This window comes from Silurus aristotelis, assembly GCF_946808225.1.
Source record: "Silurus aristotelis genome assembly, chromosome: 2".
Taxonomy (NCBI): domain Eukaryota; kingdom Metazoa; phylum Chordata; class Actinopteri; order Siluriformes; family Siluridae; genus Silurus; species Silurus aristotelis.
Genome location: NC_139575.1, coordinates 1121809 through 1134308, shown reverse-complemented (window position 1 = coordinate 1134308; position 12500 = coordinate 1121809). Strand labels below are relative to the sequence as shown.

The following is a 12500-nucleotide window of genomic DNA, read 5'->3' as shown; positions in this document are numbered from 1 at the left end:
ACCTCCACCACCAACATCAGCTCCATCAACAACACCAACACCACCACCAACATCAACACCAACACCTCCACCACCAACATCAGCTCCATCAACAACACCACCACCAACATTAACATCAACACCAACACCTCCACCATCAACATCAGCTCCATCAACAACACCAACATCAACACCTCCACCACCAACATCAGCTCCATCAACAACACCAACACCAACACCAACACCAACATCAACACCACCACCAACATCAACACCACCACCACCAACATTAACATCAACACCAACACCTCCACCACCAACATCAGCTCCATCAACAACACCAACATCAACACCAACATTTCCACCACCAACATCAGCTTCATCAACAACACCAACATCAACACCAAAAGTACCATCAACACCAACACCTCCAACACCAGCATCAGCTCCATCAACAACACCAACATCGACACCAGCAACACCAAATTCAACATCAACATCACCATCAACACCAACAACACCAATATTAACATCAACAACAACATCAACAGGAACACCAACAATATCACAAACAACACCAACATTAACATCAACACTAACACCAACAACACCAATATCAGCTCCATAAACAACACCAACATCAACACCACCACCAATATTAACATCAACACCAACACCTCCACCACCAACATCAGCTCCATAAACAACACCAACATCAACACCACCACCAACATTAACATCAACACCAACACCTCCACCACCAACATCACCACTACCACCAACATTTACACCATCAACAGCATCAACATCAACACCTCCACCACCAACATCAACACCAGCAACACCACCACCAACATTAACATTAACAACACCAACATTAACATCAACAACACCATCAGTAAGGGGTTATGAGGAGCAGTGTTGGAGAGTGAGGGTTATGAGAAGCAGTGTTGGAGAGTGAGGGTTATGAGGAGCAGTGATGGAGAGTGAGGGTTATGAGGAGCAGTGATGGAGAGTGAGGGTTATGAGGAGCAGTGATGGAGAGTGAGGGTTATGAGGAGCAGTGTTGGAGAGTGAGGGTTATGAGGAGCAGTGATGGAGAGTGAGGGTTATGAGGAGCAGTGTTGGAGAGTGAGGGTTATGAGGAGCAGTGTTGGAGAGTGAGGGTTATGAGGAGCAGTGTTGGAGAGTGAGGGTTATGAGGAGCAGTGTTGGAGAGTGAGGGTTATGAGGAGCAGTGATGGAGAGTGAGGGTTATGAGGAGCAGTGATGGAGAGTGAGGGTTATGAGGAGCAGTGATGGAGAGTGAGGGTTATGAGGAGCAGTGATGGAGAGTGAGGGTTATGAGGAGCAGTGTTGGAGAGTGAGGGTTATGAGGAGCAGTGTTGGAGAGTGAGGGTTATGAGGAGCAGTGATGGAGAGTGAGGGTTATGAGGAGCCTGTAGATGAGAGATCAATGTGTTCTGACATTTCATAATACTCCTGGATACTAAACAGGGAGTTCCTCAGGGTGCTTTGGGCCAACCGAGGGTTCTTTCAGGGACCAGAGAAAGTTTTAGGCCCTATGATGCATTTTTATCCTTCTCACTCCACAGCACATCATCATTACTGTTTATAATCATTATACAGCACTTTTTATCCATTTGTATTTACATTCAGTGAAAGTTTGTGTTCTTGGTGTTGCTTGTGTTTAGAACATTCCTTTCTTCTGCTATGTTCTGACCAATCACAATACAGATCTCAGCACTGCTTTACTACTTAAAAAAAAAAAATCCGCCTTCTGTATTACCATTGGTGGTTGTTGGTTGGAGGCGTGTCCCAGTTACCCTGCGATTTACCGTTCAGAACCATCTTCACTTCCTGGCTTACAGTACACCAATGAGCATCAGTTGAATTTGACGTTTTATTCAGGCCCATGAGTGTGTCCTCCTGGAAGTGTGTTAGAAATTAAAGTACACTCCTCCACTATTGCACTGGGTGTGAAACGAAGCAGTTGAGGTGTACCTGAAGTGAAGACTTCCAGCTTTAATTTAAGCGTTTTAACAAACATTTTTGCATCAACCTTTCAGCCGTTGATTTACATAAACTTCTAATAGTGTGCTGCTTCAAAGTCTGCCTGAAGTCAGGAACACATGGGCATCACCACATGCTGAAGGTTTGCTAGATTGTTACTGTAGGACCTTCAGCTGCTGTTTGTTTCTGGGTTTTTCTGCCTTTTTGTTTTTCTCCACCTTAAGAAGCTTCCTGGTTGCTTTGAATGTATGTTTTGGATCGGTGTTCCTCTGTGCTGTGATGCTCAATCCAGTACGTTTTGAAGCATTTGATTGAATCTGAGCAGAACGTTTATCCCCATACATGCTGTTTCTTCAACAGTCACATCACTTTTTATGTGATCTAGAACTTTAATCTGGTGTTTCTGCTGTTGCGAGTGTCCAGTGGTTTGTAGGTTGGGGTGAACTTTTTGTTTTACATTCACGAATGTCCCTCTTGTATTTAGATTTTGTAGATGATCCTTTGACCTTCTCTAAAGAGTCTTTGATGTGGAGTTTTTCATAATGATATAAAGACGTCTCAGATCATCCAGTTTGATTCTTACTGTCCAAATACTAATGGAGCTGACTGTATCTATCACAGGGAGTCATGTGACTTTTGAAACGTATGAGCTGGTGATGGCCACACCCACATTTATTTATTTTTAAAGCCATTCACCACTATGTAAACTTTATTTGCATGTATGCTAATGCTTATATATGGAATTGAGAATGCCCTAATTTTAGTTATTAAAGTGGGCATGGTCATGAGTTGTGCTGATTCCATTTCTGGAAATTAGAATGGCTCTAGTCGTTCAAAAAGTCATGTGTGAAACTGGGTGTGTCACTGGGCCCATATATGGAACATATGACCACTCTTTATTAGCATATGGATGTTTGGGTGTGGCAGTATGTCCATATATGGAGATGGGTGCAGTATTAAAAGGGTGTGTCTTTGTGCCCATATATGGGCATTTGGTTATGATGTGTCGTTAAATGGAAATGAGAACTGCTTTGAGAACAGACAGAGAGATCTTAACCCCCTGGCAGAGGAACACACACACACACACACACACACACACACACACACACACACACACACTCTGCAGTCTTACAGTTTCCATGGTTACAGTGGGATTGCTGGGAAGGAGTGTTGATGAGTTTGTTTGGGTTTGTATCTGTGAAGGTTAGTTATCTGAGTGCACACACACACACACACACACACACACACACACACACACACACACAGTTCCATGCTCTTACTGTGTTGAATGACATTTGAACACTGGAGAAAATGACATCATTCTCAGGATAAACGTGTGTGTGTGTGTGTGTGTGTGTGTGTGTGTGTGTGTGTGTGTGTGTGTGTGTGCATGTTTCCTCTAAGAAACTAAGAAAAGAGAATTCTCTCGGGAACAGAGGCTGCTTCAGACCAGCTGAGCTCCAAAACACAGTGTGATTTATTTTCTGTGTAAAGGCGGGGCTTCTGAGTGCATCTGTATGAAACTAATTGGTGGGCGTGTCTCTAAAATTGATCACGTCTGATAAGTCCGCGATTAACTTAGGACAACATGTTAGCTGGAAGATTTTAGCTGCAAATCCTGCAAGCTAGATTAACATGCTAGCTACTTTCACTAGCAATGATAAACAAGACTGTGTTCAGATCTGCTAGTTTACTCTATTACAGCATTATGACTGTGTGTGTGTGTGTGTGTGTGTGTGTGTGTGTGTGTGTGTGTGTAATAGAGTGCCAGACTGACACCAGAGTGAAGTAGAAGTTTTAGAGTGAGTGAGATGGGGTTAGGGAGTGGGTTAAGTGGTAAGTTAGAGGGTGGGTGTGGTAAGAGAGAGAGAGAGAGAGAGAGAGAGAGACAGAGAGAGAGAGATAGAGATAGATAGATAGATAGATAGATAGATAGATAGATAGATAGATAGATAGATAGATAGATAGATAGATAGATAGATAGATAGATAGATAGATAGAACGATAGAACGAACGAACGAACGAACTTTATTGTCATTGCATAGTACAGGTACACCGCAACGAAATGCAGTTTGGCATCTACCAGAAGTGCAAAATGTAGCAGTCGTGCAAAAGTGCAGATAAATATATGGCATATTTACAGCAAGTAATAAATATGTAAACATATATAAAGTGAATAAATATAAAGTCAGTAACAGTGCAGAGACGTGTGGACATCAATTTAGAGTACAGAAATGGTTCTGAGGCGATGGCATTAAAGAGTAATGTGCAGAAGTGAAGGTTAAATTATGCCATTTTAGAATTAGCAGCTAAATAACCAGTCGACTATATATATATATATATATATATATATATATATATATATATATAAAAATATGTAGCATATGTACAGTGAATAAATATAAGGCAGTAACAGTGCAGAGACGTGTGGACATCATTAGGAAATACAGGAATGGTTCTTAAGGCTATGGCATTGAAGAGTAATTAGCAAGTCGAATAAACAATCTACTATATATAATATATATATATATATATATATATATATATATATATATATGTAAATATATACACACAGGTTATATACACAAATGAATGAAATGTTGGGCAGAATGTACAGTAATGATATAAAGATACACAGATAAAAATAGTGCAGATGTAATGAGTAATAGAAAAGTATGTAATATGTACATGTATAATACAGAGGTTATATACAGTGTTTGTTTTGTGTTTTGTTTTGTGGTGATTTAGCGGTGTAGTGTTGAGTTCAGTAGTGTGATGGCGTGCCACAAGGGTCAGTTCTAGGACCCCTGCTTTTTACAATATACATGCTTCCATTAGGAAATATTATTAGAAGGCATGGAATTAGCTTCCATTGTTATGCTGATGATACCCAGCTATATATTTTATCCAAACCAGGCGATACAGCTCAATTAGCTCGCATAACTGAGTGTGTTGAAGAAATAAGAGATTGGATGACCCATAACTTTCTGCTATTAAATTCTGATAAAACGGAGATTTTGCTCATCGGCCCAAAAAATAGTACACAGAAGCTCCAGCATCTCAGCCTGCATTTAGACGGATGTTCTGTAACTACTAGTTCAACGGTAAAAGACCTGGGAGTTATTTTAGACAGCAACTTATCTTTTAATAATCACATCAATCAAGTTACAAAAACAGCCTTCTTTCACCTTAGAAATATTTCTAAGCTAAGAAATATGTTATCTATATCTGATGCAGAGAAGCTCGTCCATGCGTTTATGACCTCTAGAATAGACTACTGTAATGCATTACTAGGTGGATGTCCTGCATCATTAATAAACAAGCTTCAGTTAGTTCAGAATGCCGCAGCAAGAGTTCTTACTAGGTCAAGAAAATACGATCATATAACCCCAATCTTATCGTCCCTACATTGGCTTCCTATTAAGTTTCGAATAGACTACAAACTACTGCTACTCACTTATAAAGCACTAAATGGTTTGGCTCCCATGTATCTATCCAGTCTTCTAACACGCTACAATCCGTCACGCTCCCTGAGATCTCAAAACTCTGGGCTTCTAGTAGTTCCTAGAATAGCAAAGTCCACTAAAGGCGGTAGAGCATTTTCACATTTAGCTCCTAAACTCTGGAATAGTCTTCCTGACAGTGTTCGGGGTTCAGATACACTCTCCCAGTTTAAGTGTAGATTAAAAACATATCTTTTTAGCAAAGCCTACACATAACACACATCACACACATCACATCATAACCTTGTGCTCCAGAACATCTGATCACATGCACATTATCAACTTGTGCTGTTAATATCATGAACAGCAGCTACGCTAATTCCTCTCCACTGCTTCTCTTTCTCTCCCCATCCCGAGGCATCCTGAGGTTTGGCCAGCTCCAGTCACGTCCCACCTCGTGAAGATTATGGACCTATGGATGATCATGGAGAAGTAGATGCCGAGTGTTTAAAGGCCCTGGCATGGAGAAGCTGATGCTGGATCTATGATGATCACAAATTGTTCTGTATTGTTGAAAGATTTATGACCAAACTCTTGATGTCACCCATATGAGGATGGGTTCCCCTTTGAGTCTGGTTCCTCTCAAGGTTTCTTCCTCATATCATCTAAGGGAGTTTTTCCTTGCCACTGTCGCCACGGCTTGCTCATCAGGGACAAACGCACACCATTCACCTTCACTGTTGTTTTCTGTAAAGCTGCTTTGGGACAATGTCTGTTGTGAAAAGCGCTATACAAATAAACTTGACTTGACTTGTGATGGTGGATGGAAAAAAGACGTCCCTGAACCTGCTGGTTCTGGTGCACAAGTTCCTGTATCTCCTTCGTGATGGAAGGAGGTTAAACAGTTTATGACTGGGATGTGAAGAGTCCTTGTTGTGAGCTCTGCGCAGACATCTGCTGTGGTGAAGGTGTTCAATGGCAGGTAGTTGGGTGCCAGTGACGCGTTGGGCGGTTTTGACCAGCCTTTGCAGGGCTTTTCGTTCACTCACAGTAGAGCCTCCGTACCATACAGTGATGGAGTTGGTCAGGATGCTCTCAATGATGCAGCGGTAGAAGCTCGTTAAAATCCCCTGGGACAGATGAGATTTTTGAGACTTCTCAAGAAATACAGGCGCTGTTGTGCTTTTTTAACCAGGGCTGAAGTGTTCTGCTGCCAGGACAGATCCTCAGAGATGTGAACTCCCAGGAACTTAAAGCTGGAGACTCGTTCTACCTCAGTTCCATCGATGTTGATAGGTAGATGTCTCCTGCTAGATTTCCGAAAGTCCACAATGAGCTCTTTGGTCTTCGTGGCGTTGAGAGTCAGGTTGTTGGTGGCACACCACGCTGCTAGATTATGGATCTCTTCCCTGTAGGCCGATTTGTCATTGTTGTCAATCTGGCCGACCACGGTGGTGTCATCTGCATACTTGATGAAGATGTTGGAGTTATACAGAGGAGCACAATCGTGGGTGAACAGGGAGTAGAGCAGTGGGCTCAGAACACAGCCCTGCGGTATGCCAGTGTTCAGAATGAGGGTTGAGGAAACCTGGTTGCCCAACCTGACAGATTGAGGTCTGTTGGTGAGAAAGTCCAGAATCCATCTGCAAGTGGAGGTGCAGATACCCAGTTCACTGAGCTTAGTGATCAGTACAGTGGGGAGGACTGTATTAAATGCAGAGATAAGTCAATGAACAGCATTCTGATGAATGTGTTGCTTTTATCCAGGTGGGTGAGAGCAGAATGAAGAGCTGTGGAAACTGCATCCTCAGTTGACCTGTTCGGGCGATAGGCAAACTGGTATGGGTCCAGTGTAGGTAGTAGACCCGCAGTAAGGTGATTCAGGATCAGTTTCTCAAAGCACTTCATAGCAATGGGGGTGAGTGCAACCGGGCGAAAGTCATTCAGGCATTTAGCAGCTGAGTGCTTAGGCACTGGTATGATAGTAGTAGTCTTCAGGCATGTTGGTACCGTGGCTTGGGCCAGTGACAGGTTGAAATGTCAGTGAAAACCTGTGCCAGTTGTCCAGCGCATGGTCTGAGAACACGTCCCGGAATGCCATCCGGGCCAGCTGCCTTGCGTGCATCCACTCTGCTGAACACTGAATAGACATCCGTTGTTGAGAGTGAAAGTGGGCTGTAAGCAGTAGAAGAGTCCGTGGTTGTTGTAAAATGTCCTGTGCTTTGGTCAAAACGAGCAAAAAAGTGATTGAGCTCGTCCGGTTGCAAGGCACTGCTGGTTGGTTGAGCTGTAGGTTTGTAGTCTGTGATGGTCTGGATGCCTTTCCACATGCGTCTGGGGTCAGAGTTGTGAAAGTGCTCTTCTATGTGGAGTTTGAATGTGAGTTTTGCTTTCCTGATGCCCCTTTTCAGGTTGGCCCTGGCTCTGTTGTAGTCCTCTGCACTGCCAGATTTAAACGCAGAATCTCTTGCTTTCAGCAGGAGACGGACTTCAGAGTTCATCCACGGCTTCTGATTAGGAAAGCATTTCACGTGTTTGACAGTAGTGACATGGTCAATGCATGTGTTAATATGGTCCAAAACAGATGATGTGTAAGTGTCCATGTCTGTGTGAGAGTCCAGTGTGGCCTATGAGGCAAACATATTCCAGTCAGTATCCTGAAACTGTTGCTGTAGAGAAGAAATGGCCCCCTCTGGCCATACCTTTACTGTCCTCACAGCTGGTTTCACACGTTTGATCAGTGGTGTGTATTTTGGTAGCATGAACAAAGAGAGGTGATCAGACTGACCCAAGTGGGGGAGGGGAATGGCTGTGTATGCCCCAGGTATGTTTGTGTATACCTGATACAGTGTTTTGTCCCCTCTGGTAGAGCAGGAGACATTGCGGTGAAATTTTGGTGAAACAGATTTCAGGTTGGAGCGGTTGAAATCTCCAGCAACAACAATAGCTCCTTCGGGATGTGCAGACTGCTGTTTGCTGATAGCTGCATGCAGTTCCTCCATAGCTAGTTTAGCATTAGCATCCGGCGGAATGTACACTGCAGTCACAACAATGGCTGAGAATTTTCTCGGTAAATAAAAGGGTCTGCACTTAATCATCAAATACTCTAAATGAACAGAGCAATGACTTTCAGTAACAGTAGAGTCCGTGCACCATGAGTTGTTAACATAAATGCACAGACCTCCACCTCTGCGCTTACCAGAGTCCTCTGCCGTCCTGTCCGCCCGAAAAACACTGCGACCCCTGAGCTCAATGCCGCTGCTGGGAATGTTGTTTTTGAGCCATGTTTCCGTAAAAATCATGACATTACATTCCTTAATCCGTTTGTGTGATGATATCCAGAGCAGCAGCTCATCCATTTTATTTGCAAGAGACCGTACATTGGCAAGGAAGATGCTAGGAATCCATGGTTGATGCGGGTTTAGCCTTAGCTTAGCCCTGATGTCGCCTCGCTTCCCCCTCCTTTGTTTACGGTCTCGCCGCCGGCGCTGTGGTCTCGCTGTCGGCCGAGCTGGATCAGCGGTCCAGCGGTGTTCGGGCGTTTTTTCCGAGGGAATTCAAAGTCCGTTGAAAGCCCGTATCTGTGAGTGTAGCCGATGTCTAGTAATGCTTGTCGGCTGTATGAGATGTGTGCAAGCCTGTTCTGAGTGAATGAACTTGCTGTTGATGGAGAAATTGCTACTAAATCGCAAAATTTGGAGAGACGCTGGGCGTTGTGCACGCGCCGCCATCTTGGTAGATAGATAGGTGGGGTTAAGTGGTAGATAGGTGGGTTTAAGTGGTAAGTTAGAGGGTGGGGTGGGGTGGTAAGAGGTGGGGTTATGTGGTAAGTTAGAGGGTGGGGGTGTTAAGAGGTGGGGTTAAGTGGTAAGTTAGAGGGTGGGGGTGGTAAGAGGTGGGGTTAGGTGGTAAGTTAGAGGGTGGGTGCGGTAAGAGGTGGGGTTAAGTGGTAAGTTAGAGGGTGGGGGTGGTAAGAGGTGAGGTTAAGTGGTAAGTTAGAGGGTGGGTGTGGTAAGAGGTGGGGGTTAAGTGGTAAGTTAGAGGGTGGGGGTGGTAAGAGGTGGTGTTAAGTGGTAAGTTAGAGGGTGGGGGTGGTAAGAGGTGGTGTTAGGTGGTAAGTTAGAGGGTGGGGGTGGTAAGAGGTGGGGTTAAGTGGTAAGTTAGAGGTTGGGGTGGTAAGAGGTGGGGTTAAGTGGTAAGTTAGAGGGTGGGTGTGGTAAGAGGTGGGGTTAAGTGGTAAGTTAGAGGGTGGGTGTGGTAAGAGGTGGGGTTAGATTTAGGGTTCAGATGTTGGATTTTTGGTCAGAAGATTGTAAGTTCAAATCAAAACAAAACAAAACTGTCTATATTGGGCCCTTGAGGACGGCCCCTAACCCTCACTTGCTCAGTGATTTTTCTCAGGGCTTTTGCCCAATGATGTAAATATAAATCTAAAACACATATAACCAAGATTCCAGAAGATATCTCATTCTGTCAGTGAGTTATTGCCATTTATGTCAAATTATCCACATCTACTTTGAACATTTTGCAACCCTTTAAACACTGAAAAAGAAGTCCAGGATTTCTGGATCTCCACAGAGCAACTGCACCCCTCCACTGCCCTCCCTCTCATTCACACACATGTACTCTGTCTTACTCCTACTGACTTTCATTCCCCTTCTCTCCAGCGTGTACCTCCATCTCTCCAGTATCTTCTCCACCTGCTCACTACTCTCACCACAAATAACAATATCATCCACAAACATCATAGTCCATGGAGACTCCTGTCTGACCTTGTCCTTCAACCTGTCCCATCACCACTGCAAACAGGAAAGGGCTCAGAGCCGATCCTTGATGCAGTCCAACCTCCACCTTGAACCAGTCTGTTGTTCCTACTGCACCCGTCACTGCTGTCACACTGTCCTCATACATGTCCTGCACCACCCTCACATACTTCTCTTACACACCGGACTTCCTCATACAATACCACAACTCCTCTCTCTCCACCCTGTCATACGCTTTCTCTAAATCCACAAACACACAATGCAGCTCCTTCTGTCCTTCTCTATACTTCTCCATCAACATTCTCAAAGCAAATAATGCATCTGTGGTGCTCTTCCTCGACATGAAACCATCCTGTTGCTCACAGATAGTCACCTCTTCTCTCAGCCTGGCTTCCACCACTCTTTCCCATAACTTCATGGTGTGACTGATCAACTTTATTCCCCTGTAGTTACAGCAGGTCTGCACATCTCCCTTATTCTTAAAGATCAGTACCAGCACACTCCTTCTCCATTCCTCAGGCATCTTCTCACCTTCCAAAATCCTGTTAAACAACCTGGTTAAAAACTCCACTGCATCTCTCCTAAACATCTCCATGCTTCTACCGGTATGTCATCTGGTCCAACCGACTTTCCACTCTTCATCCTCTTAATTGCTGCTCTCACTTCCTCCTTACTAATCCTATCTACATCCTGCTTCACATCTCCACATCATCCAACCTTCTCTCTCTCTGATTTTCCTCATTCATCAGCTGCTCAAAATACTCCCTCCATCTTCTCAACACACTCTCCTCACTAGTCAACACATTTCCATCTCCATCCTTTATTGCTCTAACTTGCAGTACATCCTTCCCTGCTCGGTTCCTCTGCCTGGACAATCACTACAAATCCTTTTCTCCTTCCTTAGTGTCCAACTTTTTCTACAGGAATAATAATAATAATAATAATAAAAATCTCTACAAGAACAATATGGTTTAAGCAATTCATGTTTGAACTCCTAATGAGCCAATATTACTAAAATAATGTGTGTGTGTGTGTGTGTGTGTGTGTGTGTGTGTGTGTGTGTGTGTGTGTGTGTGTGTGTGTGTGTGTGTGTGAATATTTATTCTGTTTTTATATTGTAGGTGACATCACACAGAAAGGTTATGAGAAGAAGAGGGCGAAGTTACTGGCATCGTTCACCATCCAGACACAAAGTACCAGACACCGCATTCTCTCCTCACACACTTCCTGTTTCTTTAATTCTACGTATCTACCGAATTAAATCTTAAACATTCCATCCTTATTTATTTATAGATTTGACTTCGCCCCCACAGTATGATGGAGAGGAACCTGGTCCAAGCTCTGCTACTGTACCAAGCAACGCCTCCTCAGGCTCCTCCTCCTCTCGGCATCGTCGTCCTCGGAGATCTAACAGGAGTGGTGGTACTCGGGACGAGCGTTACAGATCGGGTAATGACGCCAATCAGGCCATGGGAATGTCCAAGTGTAGCGTCTCAGCACTAACGGAATTGTCCAGGTGTAGCGTCTCAGCACTAACGAAAATGTCCAGGTGTAGCGTCTCAGCACTAACAGGAAATGTCCAGGTGTAGCGTCTTAACACTAAAGGAATTGTCCAAGTGTAGCGTCTCAGCACTAAAGGAAATGTCCAGGTGTAGCGTCTCAGCACTAACGGAATTGTCCAGGTGTAGCGTCTCAGCACTAACGGAATTGTCCAGGTGTAGCGTCTCAGCACTAACGGAATTGTCCAGGCGTAGCGTCTCAGCACTAACGGAATTGTCCAGGCGTAGCGTCTCAACACTAAAGGAATTGTCCAGGTGTAGCGTCTCAGCACTAACGGAAATGTCCAGGTGTAGCGTCTCAGAACTAACGGAATTGTCCAGGTGTAGCGTCTCAGAACTAACGGAATTGTCCAGGCGTAGCGTCTCAGAACTAACGGAATTGTCCAGGCGTAGCGTCTCAGAACGAACGGAATTGTCCAGGCATAGCGTCTCAACACTAAAGGAATTGTCCTGGTGTAACGTCTCAGCACTAACGGAAATGTCCAGGTGTAGCGTCTCAGAACTAACGGAATTGTCCAGGTGTAGCGTCTCAGAACTAACGGAATTGTCCAGGCGTAGCGTCTCAGAACGAACGGAATTGTCCAGGCGTAGCGTCTCAACACTAAAGGAATTGTCCAGGTGTAGCGTCTCAGCACTAAAGGAATTGTCCTGGTGTAGCGTCTCAGCACTAAAGGAATTGTCCTGGTGTAACATCTCAGCACTAACGGAAATGTCCAGGTTGACGTTCTGTTGTTCCTCTGTTT

The 12500-nt window shown here is 44.3% G+C and overlaps 1 protein-coding gene across 4 annotated transcripts in view; it reads left to right on the top strand.

The window, feature by feature from the left end:
- Window positions 1-12500, top strand: part of dip2bb (disco-interacting protein 2 homolog Bb) — a 61139-nt gene that overhangs the window by 3378 nt on the left and 45261 nt on the right. For all 4 annotated transcript variants that reach the window (XM_083562433.1, XM_083562436.1, XM_083562434.1 and 1 more), the window contains exons 2-3: window positions 11320-11391; window positions 11492-11647. In XM_083562433.1, coding sequence (XP_083418559.1) covers window positions 11320-11391; window positions 11492-11647 — 228 coding nt within the window. The remainder of the gene's footprint in view (window positions 1-11319; window positions 11392-11491; window positions 11648-12500) is intronic.